General features: G+C 32.6%; 2 protein-coding genes across 7 annotated transcripts in view; both read left to right on the top strand.

The window, feature by feature from the left end:
* LOC148620302 (tubulin-specific chaperone D-like) overlaps positions 1–21,575 on the top strand; it is a 92,323-nt gene extending 70,748 nt beyond the window's left edge. For 4 of the 6 annotated variants that reach the window (XM_088581064.1, XM_088581061.1, XM_088581060.1 and 1 more), the window contains 4 exons: positions 7,154–7,263; positions 17,546–17,624; positions 20,758–20,818; positions 21,407–21,575. In XM_088581064.1, coding sequence (XP_088437190.1) covers positions 7,154–7,263; positions 17,546–17,624; positions 20,758–20,805 — 237 coding nt within the window. In that variant the 3' untranslated portion in view covers positions 20,806–20,818; positions 21,407–21,575. Of the gene's footprint in view, positions 1–1,330; positions 1,523–7,153; positions 7,311–17,545; positions 17,625–20,757; positions 20,819–21,406 lie in introns of those variants that run through there. The other 2 variants (XR_015921774.1, XM_088581062.1) reach the window with 2 other exon arrangements.
* Positions 1,489–3,863, top strand: LOC148620303 (uncharacterized). Its single transcript, XM_088581065.1, has one exon. The coding sequence runs from the start codon at positions 1,637–1,639 to the stop codon at positions 3,674–3,676; it is 2,040 nt and encodes a 679-aa protein (XP_088437191.1). The 5' UTR covers positions 1,489–1,636; the 3' UTR covers positions 3,677–3,863.
* Positions 21,576–26,693: the final 5,118 nt, after the last annotated feature.

Genomic DNA, 26,693 nt, shown 5'->3' with positions numbered 1-26,693 from the left:
GAAACTTTATCAAATAGTACTGCCCCCGGTTTCTGAAAAATATGGAGCTTTTGGTTTGTGTGTATCTAAAACGGTTTAAGAAGTTTTTCCAAAATTACTTTTTCAGCTACAGGGCAGATAACTGGAATGACAAATGATCTTGTCTCTCAGGGTGAATTTCAGAGTCTTATCTCAGATTGCAAAAGATGGTCAAAATCTTGTCACGATATGATTTAATGAGAAGTGGGGAAATTGGGCAGCAGAAAAAAAAATGAAAAAAGAATAATAATAATCAGAAGAAATACAAGAAGGTCTCCCAATTGAAATGGGAAAGACCTTAATAATATTGGTTATTCGAATGAAAATATGGTATCCTGGAGTCAATACGACAAAAAAATACAATTTTTTAAAATGTCACGTATTGGTGTATTTTCACCGATTTCTGAAAATCGTCAAATTTGACCAGAAGTATGCATTGTGGCATATCATTGGATGTGGAACCATGCTTCTAAATTGATTGGAAGTAGTTTGAGTGTCTGTCTTGAACCATAATGTCGTACAAGCAATTTTAGCAGTTTTCAGATTACTACATCTTTAGATTCAGTGGGTCAAAATTCATATGATTCCAAAATATCGTATCTCTTATCCAATTGAAAGTGTTCCTTTTGGACATGTGACAAAATATCAAAGATTCATTGGCTACAATATTAGGATTCCAAAAGGTTGTATATTCATTTAAAAACTTTTTCTCCATGAGGATCAACAATTTTACTCTTTTTGATGGTAAGTGATTACTGCATTTTATCTAATTTTTTTTGTATTAAATATTGTTAAACATTTCAAGAAAACAGAATCATAAATGTGGAATGAACAAATTAAAGTTTACAAAAAAAAAAAGTAGACAATAGTAGACAATTGGTATGTTAAAAAGAGTGAAAAAGTATCAAACCTTTCTTCCGTAATTTAGTGAATTACTATTTAAAGGAAATTAATTATTCTTTTATTTACCATATAGTTATAAATTATTGTCTTTTAAGACCATCATTTAAGCAGAAAAAAATATACGACATTTTGTCAGTTAGCATTATGTATTGAAAAGGTAAAGAAAGTAAATATACGACATTTTGTATCATACTTCAAAATAATAATTACATGTACAATAATTATGTTATCTTAATAAACTATTACATTTGTGAACAAATTTGGATTGCTACAGCAATTAGAATACACAACAAGTAAGCATTTATATGCATATCAAAGGATATTAGTTACTTACATATTTGTAGCTATTTTTCTTTCCTTCCACTTCCATTTGTTTTAGTGAAAATTAACTTAATTCATACTTTTTCAGATTTTATTGATACAGTGCATGTTTAAATATGGAACGTGACGTTTCGTCTGGATCAGACAGTGAAACTAATGAAATTGAAAAATGGATCTGTGACATTTGTAGGACCAGACCAGTCAATCCTTACATAGTAGACTCTCAGTTGTTATATAATGAAACAGTTTTGTACACTGATGACAATGGTGAATATTGGGTTCGATGCAGAAATTGTGATAGACGTTATCATGCAAAATGTGTAAGAAACTTACCTCCTGATGTTTGTGAATGTTTTTTTAGATTCTGCGGTTGGAATATGTATGTTTGCACTAAATGCTATTAAAAGTAATCATGGATTCTTCATGTTCAAGAGATAGACATTTAGTGAAGCTTGCATTGGAGCAACAAAAAACTTTGTTTTCACAGTATAGGATTCAGGGAAACTCATGTATTCCTTCGGAACAACACAATCCATTAGAATGTATGGAATCGGACATTGATGACGATAATGATTCTGATCTTGATAATTCATCAAAAGATCCTACATGGTTTCCAAATAATAATAATGAATCAGATGATAGTATGCATTCAGAAACTGAGGATGAAAATCTAAGGATAAAAAGGCTGTATAGAGAGGCAACAGAACAGACTAGAATGAGAGTTGTTATAGAAACAAACGACAACACCACTCCTGGTAAGAAAAGGGCTAGACCAGGTCGGTCTGACAATGAACAGTGGCAGAAAAATAGGAATAAAAAGCTCCGAATGCAAGGACAGAAATATCTTGGACTGAAAAAAGATCATAACGGAAAATATGCTTATAGTATAGAAAGGGAGGAGCGGGAAATTCTTCCAAGCAAATGTTCCAAAAGATGTAAGCATTGTGCTCTTTTTACAGAAAATGAGAGAACTGAGATATTTAACAGATTCTGGAATAATATGGATTGGGACCAAAAGAAAATATTTGTATGTAGCATGGTTGATAAGTTCGAAGCAAAAAAGAAAACAGAAGACAGCAGAAGAAATCAGTCGTTTCAATATCATTTGAAAAGGAATGGAATCAGGACATCCGTCTGTAAGATGATCCTTGCCACTCTTGGAATTGGCCAAAGGACGCTATATGAATGGGTGAACAAGAGTCAAAATGGAGTGCCAGACATAAGGGCAAAAAGACAAGGAATTGAAAGAAATTCCGACAGAATCCAAAGTGCTCGTGACTTTTTAGATGTGTTACCCAAAATGCCCTCACACTACTGTCGTGCTAATTCATCAAAGATTTATCTAGAGCCTGTGATCACATCTTTTAATGAGTTGTACAGGGAATATCAACGTTATTGTGTTCAGCAAGAAAAACAGGAAATATGTGTTAAGTATTTCAAGAGAATTTTTGATGATGGAAATTTGTCTTTATACCAGTCAAAAAAGGATCAATGTGATGTTTGTTGTTCATATGAAACTAGAAACATAAGTATTGAAGAATGTCAACTGCATATCCAAAGGAAAGATGAAGCACGAGCTGAAAAAGTTAAAGATAAAGACAGATGTTGTGATACTGTTAAAGTAATAACACTAGATCTTCAAGGAGTTTTACTTTGTCCCCTTCTCAAAGCAAGTAGTATGTATTACAAAACGAAACTTGGTTGCCATAATTTTACCATTCACGACATGTCAAGCCATAATGTAACCTGCTATTTTTGGGACGAAAGCGAGGGAGAGTTATCTGCAAATTCATTTGCTTCATGTGTTGGGGATTATATTTCAAATATTGACCCAGGGATTAAAGAGCTCGTGATATTCAGTGATGGATGTACATACCAAAATAGAAATGTAACACTTTCTAACACACATTTGTACTATGCCTACTCCAAGAAAATAACAATTATACAGAAAATATTAGAAAAAGGTCACACACAAATGGAGTGCAATGGTGTACATAGTTCGATTGAAAGAAAAATAAGGAACAAACCAATTTATAGCCCCCAAACTTATGTAGATCTTATAAGAGATGCACGACCAAATCAAAGGTATGATGTAAAATACCTTACTCACCAGTTCTTTCGGAACTATGGTGAAATGAAATATTTAACCTCAATAAGACCAGGAGCTAGGGTTGGTGATCCTGTAGTCACAGACATTCGTGTTCTGAGGTATTCGACTGAAGGAGAAATTCAGTATAAATTGAACTTTACAGATGACTTTCAAGATTTCCCAAGGAAATCAAAAGCAAGACAACCATCTCTAAATGATGAGATAAGCCATCTGTATACTGAAACCATTCCAATAAAAAGTTCTAAGTATCAACATTTACAGGACCTCAAAACAGTAATACCTCGGGATTATCACCCGTTTTACGACAACTTAAGCCACAAATGATAAGTTGTACATGAACTATTGGGTTACAATTAAGCATTTACAAGTTTAATGTTTCTCAGTTTTGTTGTTGATTGAGACAGTTTAATAATTCCATTTGTTTTTGGTTTAATAACCTTTAATGAAAAGGATAATGATTTTCATGATTTTTTTTGTACTTTTGCTAAATGAAAGTTCACTTTAAACAGTTTATGAGTGTTTTTAATTTATGAATTTGTTGAATTGAATTATTCGGTCTGCATCATGTGTGTTTTGTCTGGGGCCAACAGCAAGATAGCAAGCAGCGCAGGATTGTACATTTTTGCACATTCATATACACTTATTCCCCATCTCATTATTGTCTATTGAATATATTTATCCTTAATTGGGAAACAAGCTTAATGCTTCAGTGAATCTCTCTCTAGCTTGAAGTTTGCTATCATTGCCTTTGAAGCAGCCCTATTGAGCCTACTTCTATCGAACTCTATAAAGGGATCTTTAACATGCAAAGGTTATTGCACTCCCTCTACACGGGCCAACCTTTTACGTCCCTTTCAAAAGACTAGCATTGTTTTTTTTACCATCCTTGTTTCGTAAAGCTGCATATTAGAAGTTAGAAAATAATTAAAAAATACTATATTAGTATCAATACATACATAAAACATGTTCAAATTTAAAAAAGCACGAACCATCTTTGCACATAGTGAAAAAAAAATCAGTTTTTTGTTTCTCCTGAAAAATTTACAATTTTTCTATACAACATTTTGGAAGCCCGGCGATGATATCATCTAAGATCAACAGTGAAGGTTCCAAGTCTGTAAATCTTGTCGCGATATGATTTAATGAGAAGTGGGGAAATTGGGCGGCAAAAAAAAAAATTGGAAAGACCTTAATTAAGAGAAAAGCTGTTTTATAGTACAAATCAAATTATACCCTTATTCATTGAGTTGATGGTACATTGAAACACCTTGTATGTCCATCCATCATCTCACAAATATGACTCCCACTCTAGGGATTGACTTAAAATTTGGTATGTGGTTTCATTAAGATAAGGCATATGTTGTAAGTGATTTTGGTTTCTGCCTGATATCAACTTCCTGTTTCAGTGGTCTTTCCAAGTTTCACTTTATCATATGATAATAAAAATATTCTCCTGACTGATTGTTTTAAAATTTTATGTTTGCTTGTTTATAAGGGGCATGATTTTGGTTGATTTTAACTTTACAAGTGAGGTATACTTAGCATGACAACATGTGCAACATAATATAAATATTGTAATTTTTTGTGCTTTTTATGTAAAGAAAGAAGACAATAAATTGTTTGGTTTATTGTTGCTACACTATTACTGGATTGTACTGACTTGCAATAGGACTGGTGCTGATTGAGCAGAACATGCTTACTCTTCCAGATTACCTGATGTCACCCCCTTTTTCTTTAACTATATCTGTACATGGCTCCAACTTTTATATTGTGGGTTATATGGCATACAATAGTCTATGATGTCTCACAACAGTAAGTGAGGTCAAGTGTTTGCTTCAATGCATTATCTGATCACTGCAGTAACACATTCCAAAAATGCATTATCTGATCATTGCAGTAACACATTCCATCAATGCAGTAACACATTCCATCAGTGTATTATCTGATCAGTGCAGTTACACATTCCATCAGACAAATACATTATCTGATCATTGCAGTAACACATTTCATCAATACATTATCTGATCAATGCAGTAACACATTCCATCAGACTAATGCATTATCTGATCATTGCAGTAACACATTCCAAAAATGCATTATCTGATCATTGCAGTAACACATTCCATCAATGCATTATCCGATCAATGCAGTTACACATTCCATCAATGCATTATCCGATCAATGCAGTTACACATTCCATCAGACAAATACATTATCTAATCATTGCAGTAACACATTCCATCAGTGCATTATCTGATCATTGCAGTAACACATTCCACCAATGCATTATCTGATCAATGCAGTTACACATTCCATCAGACAAATACATTATCTGATCAATGCAGTAACACATTCCATCAGACTAATGCATTATATGATCAATGCAGTAACACATTCCATTAGACTAATGCATTATCTGATTATTGCAGTAACACATTCCATCAATGCATTATCTGATCATTGCAGTAAAACATTCCATCAATGCATTATCTGATCGATGCAGTAACACATTCCATCTATGCAGTATCTGATCAATGCAGTTACACATTCCATCAGACAAATACATTATCTGATCATTGCAGTAACACATTCCATCAATGCATTATCTGATCAATGCAGTTACACATTCCATCAGACAAATACATTATCTGATCATTGCAGTAACACATTCCATCAATGCATTATCTGATCAATGCAGTAACACATTCCATCAGACTAATGCATTATCTGGTCATTGCAGTAACTTATTCCATCAGACTAATGCATTATCTGGTCATTGCAGTAACACATTCCATCAGGCTAATGCATTATCTGATCAATGCAGTAAAACATTCCATTAGACTAATGCATTATCTGATTATTGCAGTAACAGATTCTATCAATGCATTATCTGATTATTGCAGTAACACATTCTATCAATGCATTATCTGATCATTGCAGTAACATAAGCTTTTATAATTATATCCATTTATATTGAATACTATTTTTAACAATATCCAACTTCACTACCATTTTGATGAAATAGGAAGAGTAATCAAGGGAACCAAAAAACGTAGTTTAGGAACAAAGACAAGGCATGGAAAACAGCCACACACAACAAAGAACATAAAATTACTAATATACTACATACAATGTAACAAAAGTAAATTGGCAACATAGACTCCACAAAAAAATGGGGGCATGGACCAGATGCATTGTTAGGGTAAGTGTCCTCTGTTTTTCTAGAAACACCTGCCAGGTTGCTCATAAAAAGTCATTTCCAGGGTAGGTAAAAGAGAAAAGGAAAACTATGATACATTGAACAAATCAGTTTTCCAGTTTTCACAGTGCAGGAAATGTACATATTTTCTTCCAGTATTTTGGTCTGAGTTCAGTTACCTCTGTTTACTGTGATTTTCCTACAGTTTTAGGGAAGGGGCCAGGGTGCCAACTAGTTCAGAGAGTTTGAACACTGTAAATTCGAGAAATGAGGGCAAGGAATTTTGTGCAATGTATAGTGTTAAAAAAAATCAATTAAAATCCTTGATAATGACTATTACATTGTATTGAAGTCCATTAGGTGACAAAATTTGATTCAGAAGAAAGGATTTGTACGTCTCATACATCTCCATAAATCTCCATTTCTGTCATGTACAAATCTTGAGACCATGTTTTAAGTCAGAATTGGGAATTTCACTACTGATATTTGGGAAATTTTGAACAAATTTCTCTTTAGGAATTTGGCCCTAATTCACCCCCAAAATTAGGATTGGAGTTAATGATCATGAGGATGATAGTTGTATTGTTCTGTTTTCATGACAGGTCAGAAAGACAACAGCCAACAAATTGTATGAAGCATTGGTAACATATGACGAAGCTGTACCAGTGGAGGTTTTAGATGATATAATGACCATGCTGAGTGAAACATTGTGGTGAGGACAGTTTCTAATCAATTGATAAAGGTTTGACTGTATTGGTGGTAAGTACAGTTTCTAATCAATTGATAAGGGTTTGACAGTATTGATGGCAAGTACAGAATCAGTTAATAAGGGTTTGATTGTATTGATGGTAAGTACAGAATCAGTTGATAAGGGTTTGACTGTATTGGTGGTAAGTACAGTTTCTAATCAGTTGATAAGGGTTTGGCTGTATTGCTGAAATGAACTGTCTAACACTTGTCAACTTCAGGGGCAACTGCTCTTTACAAAACAAAATGTTTATTTCAGTTAAAAGAGTCATTACAAACTTTCTTTGCTAAACTCATTCAGTAATTGGAAGTAGAAAAATTGCACCTTATATCATGTTCTTCTTGAAATGTAAAAAAATAATTATGGAGAGTAATCAAGATACTAGATTGACCTTTTCACTGTCAGTGGCCAGTTTCATCTTAAAATTATGTTGCAAAGCACTTAAACACACCTACATAAAGACTAAAACAACTGCTCTACCAAACTGTGTTAAGGAAACTATTATATGTTTGTTTTTGTTGTTGAATATTGTGGAAAGATAGAACTTGGCATTTAAGTAGACCACTACAGGATGATGTGCCATGGTGGGGTAGAACATCATCTGAAATGTTTGGTTTTATTACTGATGGTGTTACTTATTAATTGTCTGGTATATTTTTTATTGTTTTTTTTTTTAAGTAGCTTTTGACTTTGGACTACATAGTTTAATCTAAATCTATCAGCGTATTGGAGTTACATTCATGAGATGTAACATATCAAAACCCAGAAGTTATCCCAATTGTAGCCCAATTACTTAATACAAATCATGTAACACGATGATCAGCTTACCAATACACAAAAATTAAAGTTATTTTGGTTTACAAAAAAATCCAGTGTGTTCCTCTCAATCAACTAGTGACACAACAGAATTTGACCCCATGCTCTAATTTATTTTTTACCTGTCCATCCATTTGTCAGTCTAGCATAAGTTTACCACATTTTTTTTCTAAACCCTTGCTGATATTGTGCTGATTTTTTAGTACTGGTATGTGAGTCTACTACCATGAGTTACAGATCAAGTACATTGTAAATATTTCATTTCACTCCGCAGATTTTTACTGACATTACAACCTTTGGAATTTGTTCTACTCAAACTGGATCAATTAGAACAACACTTGATATGAATGTTCCGTAGGGTATTCTTCCTAGAGCTGATGTGGGGATTTTTGATACGACATAAAAAATGGCTGCTGGTACTAAAAATGGAACGTAGAGGTCTGATACCAGTATTTGAAACAATAAAAGATTCGAGAAAATTAAGACTTCTTAGAATCCTCAGTTTGTTGAGATCTATTTCACTGATAAATTTCAAGCTGATCTAAGAACCTGTTGAGTTATTACCCCTTTTTTGCAGTTCTTCTTTATTAACTGATTAACTATGGCAGTTAGTTGAATAAAATTTGTTGCATTATCATGAAGAGAACAAGACCTTTCAACAGTCAAGTGTTCAATAAAATTGGACAGCCTATTAAGTTGTGACCCTGAATTTTTCTTATTATTTCTTATTAATCTTCTCCTTAGAAATTACCTGACCTGTTGGAACCTAACTTTGTATGATTTATCCTCAGGATATCCTGCCCAGAACTGATATTGGGACTTTTTATCCATCAACAAAATTGGTCACTGTTATTAGAATAGACTGTAGGGGTTGAATAGCTGTTTTTTCATACTATTATCTCAAATGCAAATAGGTTTAGACAGATTCTTAGAAATCTGTTCAGCAAGATGAATAACATCTAAGGTGATATTTTTAAAAAATTCTGTTGAGTTATGTTGCCGTTTAACTAACCAGACTGGAAGGGGCATGTGAGCTATGACTCATCCGTTGATGTCTGCAAACTTTTTCAAACATCTCCTCTGAAACTATTAGACAAATTGTAATTAAGCTTTGCTTGAATGTTCCACAAGGGCATCTTTAAACAGTCCGTGGGAAAAACATGCCAGTCCTTACTAAAACTTACCATAATGGTCATATTGCAGAACTTTGCAAATAACCCAAAAATATATAAACAGTTGAGTTTAGCTAAAATCTGGCAGGTAGTAAAAGTGTTCAGCATGATGGGATGGACATTTACCAAAATTTTTAGAAATATCAGGTGACGGATGTTTGAGTTACAGGTTCTGACATAGATTGTTCCCTATCGCTACACAGAAGGAGACAGAGAAATACCAGTGTCTGTCTGTCCATGTGTCCATCTTTGCATCTGTGTGGATTGGAGTCACATTTATGGATGCAACTCCTTGAAAACCTCCTGACATGTTTTGTTCAAATTTTGTAGGATCTTTAATCACCATTTGTAGTTGATCTCCCCCTTTTCAGCTTCTTCTAAGAGGGAGATTTAGCATGATGATCTTTTTTGCAGAAAATTTTTTTTACATGAAATCCAAACACAAAGATAGGACATGGATATCTATGATGATCTTGTTAATCTACTAACGGTTTCAAATCAAAATTTGAGTATTTAGTACAACAAAAGGATTAATTATTTGTTGATTGTTTCTTGATGATGATTATGTTACATAAACATTGTATTTATACCAATTTAATAAGCCATTTACAACTTAATTTGTACAATATTTCTGTTGAGAGGGAGATTTTTTTTGGGGGGGGAGGAAATTTTTGGAAGAGGGAGATTTGTATCCCCACATTGGGTACTTTTTTGAAAGAGGGAGTTTCCTTTTAAAGAGGAAAGGGTTATCAGGAATACAATCTGTATGTGAGGATTTTTAAGAGGGAGAAAAACATGGCAATTATTAAGGGTAACAACAAAATTACCTAACACTAATCCAATTCATAATCAAGTCAAGTCCAAAACAAATCTGGCAAAATAGATATTACACCACCAGAGCAGCTGATACCACAATGGGGTTTACCTAGTACAGGCATTTCAATTGAAATGGTAGGTTTTACAGCCTACCAAACCTCCCTCTACCATTGCGGCGTGAAAATACCAGTGTGATAGAAGTAGCATTTGCAATGCTATTGCATCATAATCAGCACAAAGAACAATTCACAAAAAAACAATCATTACTCATTATTTTAGAAGAAACGGAGTATTTTCCAACTAAGGACTGATGTCTAAAAAAGAATTTGGTAAGAGACCTTTTGAGACGCATTTCCTCATTCCTGATTCAGGAGTCTGTTAAGTAGATATATATGGTGTTCAAGGAAATCATGGTAGTTAGTACTTACTCTAGCGTAGTAGTAAATCAAATGTGAAATATAAACATCATATGCAGGAGGTGAAGAGATATTGCTGCTTAGGTAACAAAAATTTATGATATTAAAATTAAAGTCATCTCTTTTATCTTAAATCTTAGTGCTGAGATTACCACTGTTTTCAAATTCAAGATGTAGATCCAAAATAGACCATAGAGGTCCAATTGAAGATTTTTGTAAATAACTTGAAAACCAATAGGTTTAGCTTAATCTGACGGTTAAAATTGATCAGCTTGGTGAGACAGACCTATGCCAGAATTTTCATAAAGATATATTAACTGAGGTAGGTATTATTGTCCCTTAAATGTTAGCCAATTTTTACACTCCTTACATTGAAAATCTTCTTGCCTGAACTTACATGAATGTTTTTTAGGATATCTTTAACAATCCAGGTCTGAAGTGTGTATATTGAGATGGACCTAGATTTTCAGTAAGATACATCCACCACTGCTGGCGTTATGTTTGATTCTGTTGCCCTATGTAACCCTAATCACATTACTATTATGGTTTAGCATGTTTTGTATATTTTTTTCTGTTAAATTCGTCTGGCCATGAATTACTATGAGAGATTTATTTTAAAATTTGAAAACTGGGTGGAAAACTGTTTTTTTATTTTTTCTAAATTCTCCAACAGTCATATACAATCATCATTACATAAAGCACATAACTTATATTGTTCACAAATATCACAGCATGATTTAGTGTACGAAGAATACATATAGTCAATAAGAAATATATATATTGTTGAAAAAACTACTGTCGAAAAATATTTTTGTAAATAATGGGGGTTTTTACAAAAAAAATCAGAGTGTATATATATAAAAAAAATAATAAAAATAAAGGAGAAATAAATCAGAGAAAAAAAAAACAAACAAACAAAAAAAAGAGAAGTCCTGTTTTCTAATCTGAAATACATTAATAAATCATTCATTTCACTTATACACATTGTCAGTCCTAGACATTAAATATATTTTGGAATTTACTCCACTTAATATTGAACTTAGTAATATACTTATTTTTTACTGTTAACATTTTTTCTATCTTATACATATCTTGCAACTTACATTTTAATGCTACTATAAATAAATTATTTTTAAAACACCTTGTATCATAAATATTTTTCTTGATATTAAAAAATATAATTGTTTTGGGGTTCATTTTTAGAAAGTTTTGAAACTTAACCAAAAATAAAACTCAGTTTTGTAATTGGAATACTTAAGCCATGTGAAAGAAACCAATATTCAACATTATGTAAGAAATCTTGAACTATGTTACAATACCATTGCAAATGTTCCATTGTTTCATTTTCTGTATGACAAAATGTACAATAAGGATCATCAACAATTTTCATTTTAAAAAGATGCTTATTTGTAGTAAGTATATAATGGTTTATTCTATACTGAAGCCACTGGAGTTTAGTATTCTTAGTGACTACAAATGGAAGTTTAAGAATACAATTTCATTCTAAATTATGTTCACTTAGTAGTTCACTCCATTTTTTTTTGTCCATTTCGATATCATTTTTCACTAATATATTGTACATATCTTTTGACCCTTTCTTACTTCTAATAAGGTTTTGAAATGCAGAAGGGATAAATGGTCTACATAGAATAGTGGTACCTTTTATAAAATATTTCGCTGCTGATTTTACAGCTGCTCTCAAACTATTGTATATCATAACATCAATATTTATTCCACACTTTTGTTGTAACTGTTCTACAGTAAAAAATGAACCATCAGCATTATACAAATCATAAATATAAATAATACCATGTTCAAACCAATCTTTGAAACGTGGTGGCTCATAATCTATTTTAATTATATTGTTTAACCATATAGGGTTTGAAAGAAAATATTCCCAATTCGTGTTTCTTTCTCTGTCAATTAACATTTCCGAAGATCTTAAAACATTTTTCCAAAAATAATTTTTTATCTTAAGATATAACTTTTTTATGTAGGCACCACCGCAACTAAACAATTTTTTTTTGTCAACATAAGACATAAAAATGTTTTGCCATTTACAATTTTTTTGACTGACTCTTCTGATCCAAATTGATTTCAGTGCATTTATAAATACATTTAAATTAATCATTTTCAGTCCACCTTCTGAGTATTCTTTACATAAATTATCTTTTTCTAACCTTATTGAGTGGTGAGTTCCAAATAAATGTAAACATGAGGTCATTTATTTTCTTGATAGTTTCTTCATCAGGATTTGGTAAAGAAATTATCAAGTGGTTTAGTATTGGCAGAACTAGAGACTTTATAACTGTAATTCTACCAATAACAGTAAGGTTTCTTTTTGACCACTGTTTTAACAATGATTTGATCTGCATAATTCTGTCAAAATAATTTATTTTAACTACTTTGTTTGGATCAATGTCAAAATTCACACCAAGTAGTTTAAAAGATGTTTCACCCCAAGAAAGATCAGAACACAATATATCACAACTATTTTTTTTACTCCCAATCCAAATTACTTGGGTTTTAGAAAAATTAATATTCAAGCCAGATATTTTAGCATACCAATCAAGTTCAATTAGAGATTCACTAAGAGATTTAACACTTTAACCCATTTAATAATAGATTAACCAAAATTAAACAACTTCAAAACACAATGTAAAAATTCCCATAAAATCGAATCAAAAGCTTTTCCAAATCAATTAACACCTGCGTCATGGATGGTAATTTTACCTTATTGTTTTGTTCATCACCAGTTAAAATGCTATGTTGTGTTTGATATAAATCTTTTTTTAAATCATTCAAATTACAACCAGTATAAGAATCTTTACGTTGATATAAGTTTTCATAAAATAACTTAGCTTCTTTTAATATTTCAAACTGATCTGTTATAACTTGACCAGCATCTTTTTCTACTTCTGGAATAATTTTACTTACAATTTTTTTTTTATTCCAGTCCACAAAAATATCCTGAAGGCTTTTCACCTTCTTCCACCCATTGTAGCCTTGACCTAATTAGTTTCCCTTCCATCTTTTCTTTATGTAGATTTTCAAGTTCATGCTTCTTGCTTTCTAATTGGTCTATAGAATGTTCATCTATTCCTGCTTCTAACTGCATAATTCTATTTTTCAAGTCATGCTCTTTTTTCTCAGATTCCCTTTTTTTAAAACTAGAATAGGATATGGTTTTGCCACAAATTTCCATCAGTAAAGTTTCAAGAAATAGCTGCATATTTATCCTAAAGTGAATATCCTCATTATTCATACTATCAATATTGTCAAAGTTGTAAACAAGAGCAGCATACTGTTTTTTAATATCATAAATTTTGTTTTTGGCATTTTTCATATATTCTGAATCATACAATAAAGAATTATTGAATTTCCATAACCACTTGCCACAAATAAATGGATGGAATTTTAAGTCTAGAACTACTAAAGAATGGTCAGACCTATAGCTAGGTTCAACAGAATAGGTTTTCAAATAAATTAATGTATTCTCTGAGAGAAGAAAAAAGTCTGGTCTAGCCTGTTTGAAAGGTGTTCTTTTTCGCTAAGTGTACCTTCGTAGACTCGGAAAAAGTTCCCATAAAGGATCAAATAGACCTCTTTCTTCTATTAACTCAAGAACCCTATTTCTGACATTAGGATTGTTGATATGTAAATAATTATAATAATCTAAATTAGGGTTGTGAACAAGATTAAAATCACAACAAATAATAAAATTTTCATTATCAGTCATCTATTACAGAAATAATCATATCATAAAAATCAGGGGAGTCTGTATTTGGTCCATATATCCAGTCATTTTTTAGTTTTGAACTACAATATCTAGGATTAAATAGTTTCCACTTACATCTCTCTTTTCCTATAAAGACTCTCTCTGGAGTTCCAATTCAGGGAGGTAAAGTAGCATTTATAGCCCCACATAGATCGAACATTACTCTTGCTTTCAGGTGAAAAATGTGTGTCTTGAAGGCAATAAATATTAGTGTTTTGATTTCAACATGTTAAAAACATCTTTTGTTTTTGCAGTGTTTCTCAATCCCTGACAATTAACAGACATAATTTTTAAAGAACCCATATTAGGTATTTCATTCTAGCAAAAACATGCAATATAATTAATTTTGTCAAAATGAAAGAAGCATTGATACAAATAATTCATGTAAGAGTAATAAATTTCAAGCCAGTACACATACACAACATATGTACATATATAAAACAGGGCAATTTTTTTTCCACTCGTGTATAAAAAAATGGGGGACAAGACTTTAAAACTATTTTGAAGGGATTCAATATGGCAGTGATACATGTATATCATTTCTTTACGTGTATAATTTAAATTTTCAGTTTTCACAAAATTTTCATATATTACTGTTGAATTCTTATATGTATATTATACTTTTTTCCTAAAATAAGTATGAATAATTTTTATGTATAAAGTATATACAATGTATATCAAATTATATCAAACAGATAGGCAAAAATAAATTACACTGTCAAAAAATGCTTAAATGTGTAAATTGAGGACTAAATGTACATACATAAGTTCATTTTATCTCCTTTGACGTAATCTCAGTTGAATGTCATCAAACAGTCCAAACTTCAACTGCAGCCCATCTTCTGTTCTACCATAAATTCCACAATTATAGTACCAAACTGATTCAAACCATTCCGTTTCATCAGGGTTTTAATAAGTTCCAAATTTTTCCTAATGACATCATCAACAAATCTGATAATGTTTGTTAAGTTCTTTTTTTCCCTCATCACTGTTCTTTTAGCATCACTAATAAAAAGTTTAACTAAAACAGGTTTTGGTCCTGGTTTTTTGATGGTTTACGATGTATTGCCACTGTGTCTCTGTCTTGAAGCTCCACATTTAAATCCTTGACGGTTTCTATGAAGTCAGCTCTTAAATTCTGTTTTTCCTCTCTAGGAAAATTCATCACTTTAATGTTGTTTTTTCTCGAATATTGTTCATTAAAATTGCTGGTAATAAATGCATCTCTCACAAGCTTAGCATTCTCATGCAATTCGTGTTTGGTTTTATTGCTGGAATTTTTCACTTGTTCAACATGTCTCTTCAAGTCATCATTCTCTACAGCCACAGCATCTATTTGCTCTTGCATTTCAGTTTTCAACTGAGTTACTTTTGCATGCAGTTTCTTATCCATAGATGACTCAAATTGTTCCTCACAATTGCTGTCACAAATATCTCCATATCATTGGTGGTAACAAGATCTTTTGTAGCTCTATCAAGGTCTTCTCTCTTTGTTAAACTCTGAAGATTTAACTCAATTTCGTCAATATCCTTTTTTTTTTCCTCTTAAATCCATACTTTGATCTGATTCACTTGACAATTCAGAATGGTTTCCCCTATGTGATTTTTCCTGATGTTTATTACTACCACTAACACCACTGTTAGAGTCTTTCTTTGCTGCAAGCAATGTCTGAACAGTGTTTCCCTGTTTTGGTCTGTGTAGTTTTATTTCCACTTTGTGAAGAATTACCTCCAGGCATCTCTCTAAATGTCAGGTAGAAAACTGATCACTAGAAAATCAATACTTCAACTGAAGATGAATCCCAAACAAGAAAATTTGCAGTCGTAATTCATTTATAGATCCATGAATTCCTCAAACTTCCATATATCCATAATCTACATCAAATTATCTCTCATATGTTATAAATTTCATATAAAGCACTTCAAGAATACAGCTTAAATTTGCAAAAAAAACTGAGGAGCTGATCTTCAGGCTGTCAACACCTTGGCGGCCATATTTAATATTTATGGAAAACTTAAAATGTTTTTTAAATGATTATTATGACAATAGAATCAAGAGTCCAATTTTGAGTTATTGCATTAGAAGGCTAAAAAGACTATTTTTGATCAGGTGAGCAATACAGGATTTCTAGAGCCTCTAGTTCGAAGTTTTTATGCTTATTGCACATTATTATTTTTAAGATCATCTTGGCTGAAACTATCGAACAATTTCTTATAAAACTTAGTTAGCCCGTTTCAACAGGTGTTATACACAGAACTGGTTTGAGGATTTTTGGTCTGTTGAAAAACATGGCTACCATTACTATCAGCCTATAATAACTGGTAGATGCACTCTGAAAGGAGATAATCCAACTTCAGGGTTTTGTGTTTTAAAACCTCATAAGTGGACTTCCTTATCAACCGTTAAAGGGATTTTAATGACATTTTATGGGAAGGCTGGGTATCATATGTAGAAATGCATAAAGGAATATTGTTACTGTGGAAGGACTTCAAAGGGAGAAAATCCAACTTAAATGTTTTACATGCCAAGACTCCTCCTAAACTTCTCAAAGTATTTGCCTCAAATTTTGTTGGAATGTTAAGTATCTCATGTTGATGTACATTAAGTAATATGGTTACTGTTGAAGAACTCCAAGGGGAGATAATCCAACTTGAAGGTTTTCCATTTTAAAACTTGGTAAGTACACTCCTCTTAAACTGCTCAAGGGATTTTGGTGAAATTTGATAGAAATGTAAGGTATCGTAAGTCTTAAATTTCAATTCCTTGTAAGTGCAATTCCTCCTTAACCACTTAAGGGAATATAATTGCATTTTATAGGAAGGTTGGGTATCATATTTAGATGGGCATGAAAGGACATAGTTACATTCAGAGAACTTCAAAGATAATTGTACTCATGGTTACACAATTAGCTTATCTGAAGTGGAGGATTTCTTTTTGTGAGCTTGCTCACAGTATTTCTAGTTTTATTTAAAATTGAAACATACAAAGGTAAGAAAACCATGTGGTCAAACAATGTAGGTATGTACATTGTATTAATCACACCCCCATATTCTGAAACATTTATTGTGTTAAAAAAAATGGGTGCAATGAATATTGAAACATGATACCCCTAACTTTGTTACAAGAAAAGTGGGATGGGGTATGTGGGTGGTGGATGAATATCATTACCTCTAATTTACACTACTAGTAGTATGACTAAGTATTAGAAATCATTTACAATAATTAACTTTAACTTGTAAACTTGCAGGGACAATGATTTGGATGAAGTAAGACCAATAAGGAACCAACTATGTGATATGGTTGGTGTACCAAGACCAATACTAAAGGTAAATTCAGGAAGCAAAGTGTAGATATGGTATTTTTCTTCTCTGATACTACTGGAACAATTCGAACCAAACTTGGTATTAATGTTCCTGAGGGTATTCTGCATAGAACTCAGAATAGTTAGGGCAGTTTTTGACACAATATTCGAGCATTCAAGCTTAATATGGTTCAGAGTTTGGATTGTGATTAAATGTTTCACACATAATAAGATTCTAACACAGAACAAAACTGTTCAAAAAACTTTAAAATTCCCATGTAAACATGTCCTTAATTTGACCCAATATCCATAACTAAGATTAAACATGTCAAAGAATACCTGTAGTTACATTTATGTAAGACCACAAGGACAAAACTTTGATATTATTATAATATCAGTGAACACTTAACAGTGTTTATAATACTGTTAAATAAATAAATGTATTGAACTATATACATGATATATTTCTTTTCAGAGTATTTTTCAGGTTTTGACATAAAACATATAACACTGAATTTTTAGTTTCCTAAGAGGTGGAAGAGTAATCAAGGGCACCAAGGTTATAGTGGTAATCAAAAGAATATAATCCAGGGACAAAGACCAGACATGGAAAACAGACACACACACAAAAGAACATAAAGTAACTAAAATCATACAAAGTAACAAAAGTAAATGAGCAACTCGGACTCCACTAAAAACTGGGAGCATGGACCAGGTGCACTGGTAGGGTAAGCGTCCTCTGCTTTTCTAGAAACACCCGCCAAGTTGCTCATAAAAAGTCAAGTCCAGGGTAGACAAACGAGGAAAAGTAAACTATGACCCGTTGAATAAATCAGTTTTCATGATGCTGATGGATACATCATAAAGATCCACAAGTTCATGATAACGACCATAAAACTTCTGTAGTGATGACTTCAATCTTGTAGCAACATAGGTGGACTAATGCCACCCTACCCCTTCCCATGGATCCACCTGTGAATATGTACCTAGTAATAAAAAGTGAATAATTAATGTAAGTCCCCAAAAACTCTTACATTGAACCTTTCTTATTTATTTAAATTTGTTAGTTATTCAGCTGGTCATTGAAATTTTAAAATCATTAAATTTCTCACCACATAGATAACAATACATTAGTATAAAACACTTATATTGATTTCGATATACCCTTTAAGCATATTACAATATGCTTACCTCACTATACCCCAAAAGATAAAGATGTTTAAAACCATTAAACAGTTAATACGCAGCTACATTGAGTAAGACATTTAAAATAGAACAATTTGTATGTTGTGCTATTCCAACTATGGACCTTATCTCATGCATGATAAATATTTTAATATAATCAACATATACTATTGACAAGATTTGTCCAGAAGTCAAAAGAATAGGCATGCAGCAGCACTAAGCTTATTGTAGAAGGCGACTGAATAGTGCTCAGAATCCTGGCCAGGGGCTAGGGCATTGTTCCCACAGAGCTACTTGGTTATGTGATCCATGTGGTGGAATGGGATACCCCTGGCATGCTACATGATGGGGTCTTCAGGCCATAATACAGAAAACCTGACCCAAAACCACAGTGGTGCACTGTGTTGGGAAAGATGCCTTATAATTGTTATATGTTAAAGAACCCTGCTGTGGTATTCCATTAGAGTAGGAACCTTTGCACGCTTCTGCAGGAGGCTAATTGCCTGAAACTTTCAAAATTTTTCTCCTCTGACACTACTACACCAATAAGAACCAAACTTGGAATGTGTCCTGCCTAGAACTGATGTGGGGTTAAGCCAGTTCTGATTTGGATTAAAGTGTTCAGCATGATGAGATCTATTTGTAGTCATATTTTCACTTTAATTTATTAAGCCATGTTGGAGTTATTGCCCTTTTCAAATATTTTTTTTAATGTTTTTTCTTTAAAAAATCTTCTCCTTTGACCATTTGAAACCAAATTTGGTATGAATGAGAACTGATGTGGGAATTTTTTATCCATCGAAGAACATGACCACTGTTAGTAAAAATAAAACAAAGTAGTCACACAGAAGCTTTTCATATTTATCTCCATAACTGTTAGATTTAACCAAATTTGGGCGGAAAAAATTGTTTAACAGGATAAGGTCAATCTGTGGTCAAATTTTCGTTTTTAATCTGTTTAGCCCCTTTTCAACATTTTCTCCATATTTTTAATGTTATTTCTTTCAAAAATTTTCTCCTCTGAATATTCTTTAGGGTATTCTGCATAGATCTGTGGGGATTTTTTATTCATTGAAAAGAAACTTTCAATTGTAGAAATTATCCTTGTAATAAGTCCTTCCGAAGTCTTGAGTTCAAATTGTTGTACAATTCCTTGTTAGAGTAATTGCCTTTGAAAGGTAAAAATTTAGAGAGGTGATCAATTCAGGCCGTTAGGAGCTTCTTATTTATTGATTCAAGTCTCCTAATCATTTCAGTTGTATTTTAGGCCATTGAGAGCCTTTTGCGCCATCTCCTTTAATGTGCTACTTTATCTTAATGAGGCATATGGTGTTGGCAATTTTCTGTGCTGTTGATTATCAACTCCTTGTTTTGTGGGACTTTTTTTTCTGTTTATGGATATAAAAAAATTATTTCTTCACACAAATCTTGTCTCCATATGGAGGAATTGGTTTCAACTTAAGTGTTATAAAGCATAGCAATGTGTGCATCTTGTTTTTTTTTCAGTGTGTTGCTCATAGTCATAGTTGTTAAAGTAATGTTAAAAGGTTGTTTTCCAAAACCGAGGATACATGTATAATGTTATTAATAGCAAAATGTAGTATTTTATGAAAAAAAAATAAGTTGTCCAGATTTGATTTTCAGCACAGAGATATATACTTAGCTGATACATTTTAAGCCTTAACACTTTGTCAAAATCCAGTCTAAAAATCTGTCTCTTTATGTAAGTCAGCACATTGAGTATTTGTAATAGGTAGTGCTGATACCTTTTAAAATAGACTTTGTGGACTTCTTGTTTGCATCCTGCATAGCCAGACCTATTGGACTGATACTGCTAATCAGGAAGTAGTTTTCCGGCCTGTGGAGATAAGTCCTTTTGGACCTCATTTTATGAAACCTGATTTTGTATTGTATCTTTAATGAGTTTTTCTTTTTTCTGTTAAACTATTGTATTATGATTTCTATTATGATAGACAAAAGCAAAGACTGGTGATGTTAAGAGTGAAAACCCTGACAGATAATAGTGTAAAAAAGGTAAGATGAAAATTGATACTAAATAATTGAGTGTCAAGAAAAAGAGTTTATATAGGACAATATCTGGGGGATTTTCACATAACTTGACGCAGTAGTAAGGTATCATGTGAATGGTCAATTGCACATGATTAGTTTTATATGCAGCCACTAAAGACAAATTGGAAAATATAGTCCCTGAACTGATCCGTGCAACGATTTGACGGATCGATGACCACAGAACTGATTGATCACTGATGGATCGATAACAGAAGACCGGTGATCGATCTGATCGCAGTTTTGTTATGTAAAATGATGGTTGATCTTCAATTTCGCACATATACTATTGAAACCATAAGATGTTGGTGGCAGAGCCCAGCCTTGTGATACCTGACTGTATAAGTAGATCAGAGGAGTATGAGCTACAAGCCACTTGGCTGTTTTGGTATACCCCCAGACCTTACAGTAGCATTTCCCAACTTCACCTGTCTTGGAGGGATGCCAACTAAAAATAGTCATATAATACTATATATCCAATAGAACTTCCAAGATGAAAATCATTCTGTTTACCTAGTACATAAAATCTACTGTAATGAAACTTTTATATTTCAGGGAGCAGAGAATACAGACACTTCAGCAATTTATTAGTTTGAGCTTGGAACATACTGTAAACCAATGTGATTTGAATGTGTGAAATTTCAAGGAAATTTATGATATAACATTTGATTTATTGTAAAATGTTCTATTAACTACATCTGTAGGAATAAATTGTATTACGTTCTTTTGATTTCCGCTAGAATCTTGGTTCCCTTAATTACTCTTTCATGCAGAAAGATTTTACCATTCTAGACATTTTACATTTTTAAATTTTTTTGTTGTTGAGTAAAGAAATCAAAGTGCTGTTATCACTTGAGGTTTTTGATCCTTGTGAAAATTTTAGCATGAGCATAATTTGATTTGTCCATTATCCAAAACGAATCTCTGTGTAATATCCTTTCTAAAGGTCCCAAGTACCATGAACCACCCTCCATAAGTTGGAATTATAACTTAAAAGTTCTTATGGATGACTTGGAGGACTACACAAAAAATAGATAAAGCGAGAACAAGAAGACATTGATTCTCTGTCAGGTTAGTTTAAGGCCGTGAGGTCTTTGATTTTTAAATGAATGAAAGTTTTAAGTTGATTAATGAATGCCAATGCTACATCAGTTTTCAAAGACCCCGATTTAGAAAAAACATTGTCTACTATACATGACAAATATGTTGTCGTACCAGCAGACAAAGCCCAAAACAACATTATTTTTGTCTGCAAAACGTTTTACATACAATGTTTATTATCAAAGGTAAACGTAGAAAATGATAGCAGTGATAAGACATCTAATCCAAAGAAGAGATTGTGGAAAACCATAAATATGTGCTATCATCTTTTGGTCTCTCTACCAATGACGATGATTGTGATTAGAAATCGATGGTAAAGGAAAACTATTGACCAAACTTTACGACAAACGTGATGATATTTCATTCAGAATTGTCAACTTTCCTTTCATCTGTGGCAACATCCCTTCAGCTTTTGTGTATGGAGTGTTCATATCACAACGCATACGTTATGCCAGAGCTTGCCGAATTTACGCAGACTTTTTGTATCGCGCTAGAATTCTAACAAATAGGCTTCTGGAACAGGGTTATGTACAAGATTGAAGTCATCACTACAGAAGTTTTATGGTCGTCATGAACTCGTGGATCGTTACGGTGTATTCATCTGCGCCATGAAAACTGATTTGTTCAACGTGTCATAGTTTTCCTTTCCTCTTTCGTCTACCACGTACTTGACTTTTTATGAGCAACTCGGCGGGTGTTTCTAGAAAAGCAGAGGACGCTTACCCTACCGGTGCACCTGGTCCATGCTCCCGGTTTTTAGTGGAGTCCGAGTTGATGATTTGCTTTTGTTACTTTGTATGTGTGATTTTAGTGACTTTATGTTCTTTGTTGTGTATGTCTGTTTTCCATGTCTGGTCTTTTTCCCTGGATTACATTCTTTTGATGACTGCTATAACCTTGGTTCCCTTGATTACTCTTTCAAAGATTACTTGATGTGAAATAATCCTCAGTCTGGTATCATAAAATAACATTTCCCATATAAAAAAAAAGTATTGTAACGTTTTGTAGATGTAAGAGATTGAAAATACAGAATTAATTTCACTTGTGAAATTTTGAAATTGCTATCTTGTAAAAACATCACATAAGAATAGTACACCGATCACATCGTTACCTCGTATTGACGTCCTGGAGCTTGACAACTTGTTTCTCTAGACCCTTTGCTATGGTGTCTTCCAGACGAGCATTCTTTGACGAGCGCCATAAACTTCAACTGTACTTGTTGTCATGAAGTGATAAAAAATGTATTTATTTAATGAAATCTAAAACGAAATAAAGAAAGATATATATCAATTAAATCGCAAACGAAATAATGGAGACGTTAATTAATAAGTTAAAGAAAAAAGAGGGACCAAATACGCACCCTAAGTGTCTGTGATACAAAGTTACAGTGTAGTTTGAAATCAATTGTGTATTCCAGAGGTCAGAGCTGTATACAAATCATTCCCATTGGAGAAACGATTAGATCTCACAACCATGAAAAGTGTGTGCACGGGCAATGACGAAAAGTGCGTTCACGGGCAATGACATATGCCTTTTTAATAAAAAAGAGTGAACATAAAAATACAACTTTTAGTATAATTTGTTTCAACAGGCATAAATAGGGCTAAAAGTCATTAGTCTATTTCACATGCTTCTCTACAAAGGATTCAAGAATACTGTTATAAAATATGATCAAATATAATTTAAATGACTCCAGTCAAAATTGGTAAATCCAGGATTTAAGGTGGGGCGTTAATAGGATAAAATGCCGAGCGAAAACTTAATAATCCGCTGATGGTAATTCTATCTGTATTTCCAAAAAAGATAAATGATAAATTATTTACAACGGGATCAGCGCTTTCAACGCTACTAGAACTACACATCCATACAATACTGATGATTCAAAATTTCAATTTAAATTTCGTTTTTTTTTTCTTTTTAGTTTTTGTGTTTCGTTTCATTTCGTTCTTAATTTGTTTCTCAGTGTAATCTAGACAACTTATTTTTAGTTTTAATTGTAGCCAATCACGTGGAATCCATAAATGGATATCAAGAGCATTAATAAAATATTGTTCAAATTTCTACATATGTATTTGATTTTCTTTAACAATCAATCATGTAAAACATAATTTCAATCTAATACTGTAAAAACGGGTAATGTATTTATATGAAATAATCAATTTGAAACATTTTAATATTCGTCTCCCAGTTCTATTTCGCGGTGGAAGTACTTTTAAGGCGGTTATCAACCGGAAGTCTTTTTGATTAACATCAGATGTTTTTAAGACTCAGAAGTTACATGACTTCCGAGTAAAATGTTCACTTTTGCCCCATTTGACATAATGTTCTTAAATAGTAGTGTCCCCAGCCCAAAGTAAATCAATTATTTCTTACGTCTGGCGAAAAGAAATCGTTACCATTACATATAGTTATTGTCGAGAAACCTAAGGTACATAAAATACAAGAATACCTAACATACATATGGCAAATTTCATATATGCTGTACTTATGAACGACGACTTAATACGTAGAAGGATGCTTTCGCCAAAACTTTATGCCTCTCCTTTTTTTGTCGATTGTATCAAAAACTTACAGAAAGCACCTTCAAGAATTACATTCATAGTGAAAAAAAACAAACGAGCTATCCAAACTGCATTTTAAACTTGGAAATTGATCTGTAGGGACTAAAAGACCATCAAATTCCTCATATCACCTGATAAAATGTCCCAAGACTATAGCGATCAATTTACTTTAACTCAAGTTGTTATTTAGGGATCAGACAAATGCCTGTTTCTTGCCCCTTTGTGACCCCAAATTCCTAAATGACTGAAGTCCATCCCGGCCTATCTTTCATGGTAAAGGATATTGAAGTACATTTTGAAAAGAAATTAATTGTCAGTAAAATTTATCTTTCACCTCTCCATCTGCCTCGTGTTTGGGGCATAGCACTTTATGTGTTTTGAACTTAAAAGTACAGTGATGACTCTTACATATAGAGGATTCCATTCTTTCGGAGTCTTTGCTGCTTTTTTGCTATACAAAATTGTAACAGTTACTCAAATTCTGTGATGGTTATTTATTTTTATTGGAATATACGATTATTAAATGCTATAGTGATGTTATATATTTGTTGCTTTGTCTGATATTAAATAAAGAGTAAAACCAAAATTTGTTTCCGGTATAACAGGTATCACAAAATTGCACCAAATGGATGATAAAGGGAGATTCGGAATAGTCACAATTCAGATGTTTTTTGGGGTACAATTCTACGCTTAGGATCTGAAATGCTTGTATATACTTGCTGTACATGTAACTGAATGTGATAGTGGAAAGAAATTGGTGTTTGAAATAAGGTCACACATGCTATGAGCTACTCAGTGGGTGTTTGTAGAAAAGCAAAGGACGCTTACCCTACCAGTGCACCTGGTCCATGCTCCCAGTGTTTAGTAGAATCAGGGTTTCTCGTTTACAAAAAAATGTATTTTTGTTTCTTCATACACATCATTTTGGTTATTTCATGTGTGTATTTTTCCTGTTTTGTCATTGTCCTTGGAATATATTCTTTTGATTTTCGCTTGCATCTTGGTTCGCTTGATCACTCTTTCATAACTTTTTTTTCGATTAAGAATATTGCTAATGTTGATCGCACCAACTGAGTGGAGATTTCCATCACCAATGCTTACAAGTTTTACAGGTCTAAGGGTATAACTTTTCAGTAGATTGTCTTTCTCAGGGTTTTTATTGCTGTATGCCATTGTTATATTGGCAAAGCTGTTATTAAGTACTAACATTTTTTTTATTTTCAAAAACTTGCTGGTAACGAATTAGTACTTAGATGGAGGAAACAAAAATACATGTAGGAAAGATAGTAATTAACTTACCATTGCTAAGAAATGACACATTGGTAGTTGGTAGGCTATATACAAAGGCAGTCTCACTAAAACTAGACGTACCCTCTGTTCTTAAACTTTATTACGAGTATCATTGTCTAAGATGATATGATATTGCCTTTTGAAATGTGACGAAGGGACGACTCTTAGGATTTTAACTTTTTATTAAACGCATATAATTGCTAATAGCTAAATGATTGGAACAAATTTGCACTCGAATGGCCCTAAATTTCTGCCACAATTAATTTTGGCACGAAATGTTGCGTCATATAAAATATTTAATTAACTACTAATATGATCGGTAAAGCTATTAAAACCACGCGCTATCTCATTCGACAACTTCGTATGCGGATAATAGGCTTATTATCTCACTCACAACAAACTCTTTCTTGCATCGCCGTGGGTTTGATTTAGTTATTAGTTCCACTGTCGCGTTTAGCACTTGGATGCCCTACTGTTGGTAAGACTGTTTGCAAACACTTCATGTTTTAGTAGCATTTAGATAGCATGCCTTTTTTAATTATGATGAAAAATTAATTTGGTTTTTTTTTCAAGAGTGGATCGCGTATATTGCAGTTTTAAACAATAATCAAGACCTATAGGTTGGGGAAATTCGGCTTAAACCCTCGATCGTTATAACAAAGACATGAATTTCAATGGTAAAAAAAGTGTCTTATCTAAAGCAAAACAAAAAGTTAATATTTTTGCGCTGACAGGTGCAAAGTCCTATGAGTGCTCTAAAATTGATTTATTCAAAGGCATATTTCAATAGAATGAAAATGAAGTATAGTTTCTATCTAGGTATCAACGTAGTGATTTGTGTGTTTGTTTTATTTGTTCTTTCATGTGACACGTATGAACTTTGCATAAAT

The sequence above is a fragment of the Perna viridis genome, chromosome 4 (assembly GCF_037379345.1).
Source record: "Perna viridis isolate PV_CMFRI_1.1 ecotype Kerala chromosome 4, ASM3737934v1, whole genome shotgun sequence".
Taxonomy (NCBI): domain Eukaryota; kingdom Metazoa; phylum Mollusca; class Bivalvia; order Mytilida; family Mytilidae; genus Perna; species Perna viridis.
The sequence above is the reverse complement of the archived record's forward strand: the minus strand, read 5'-3'. Positions and strand labels throughout refer to the sequence as shown.

Coding starts and splice junctions, on each gene's coding strand:
- LOC148620303 (XM_088581065.1), top strand. CDS start 1,637: ATGCTATTAAAAGTAATCATGGATTCTTCATGTTCAAGAGATAGACAT.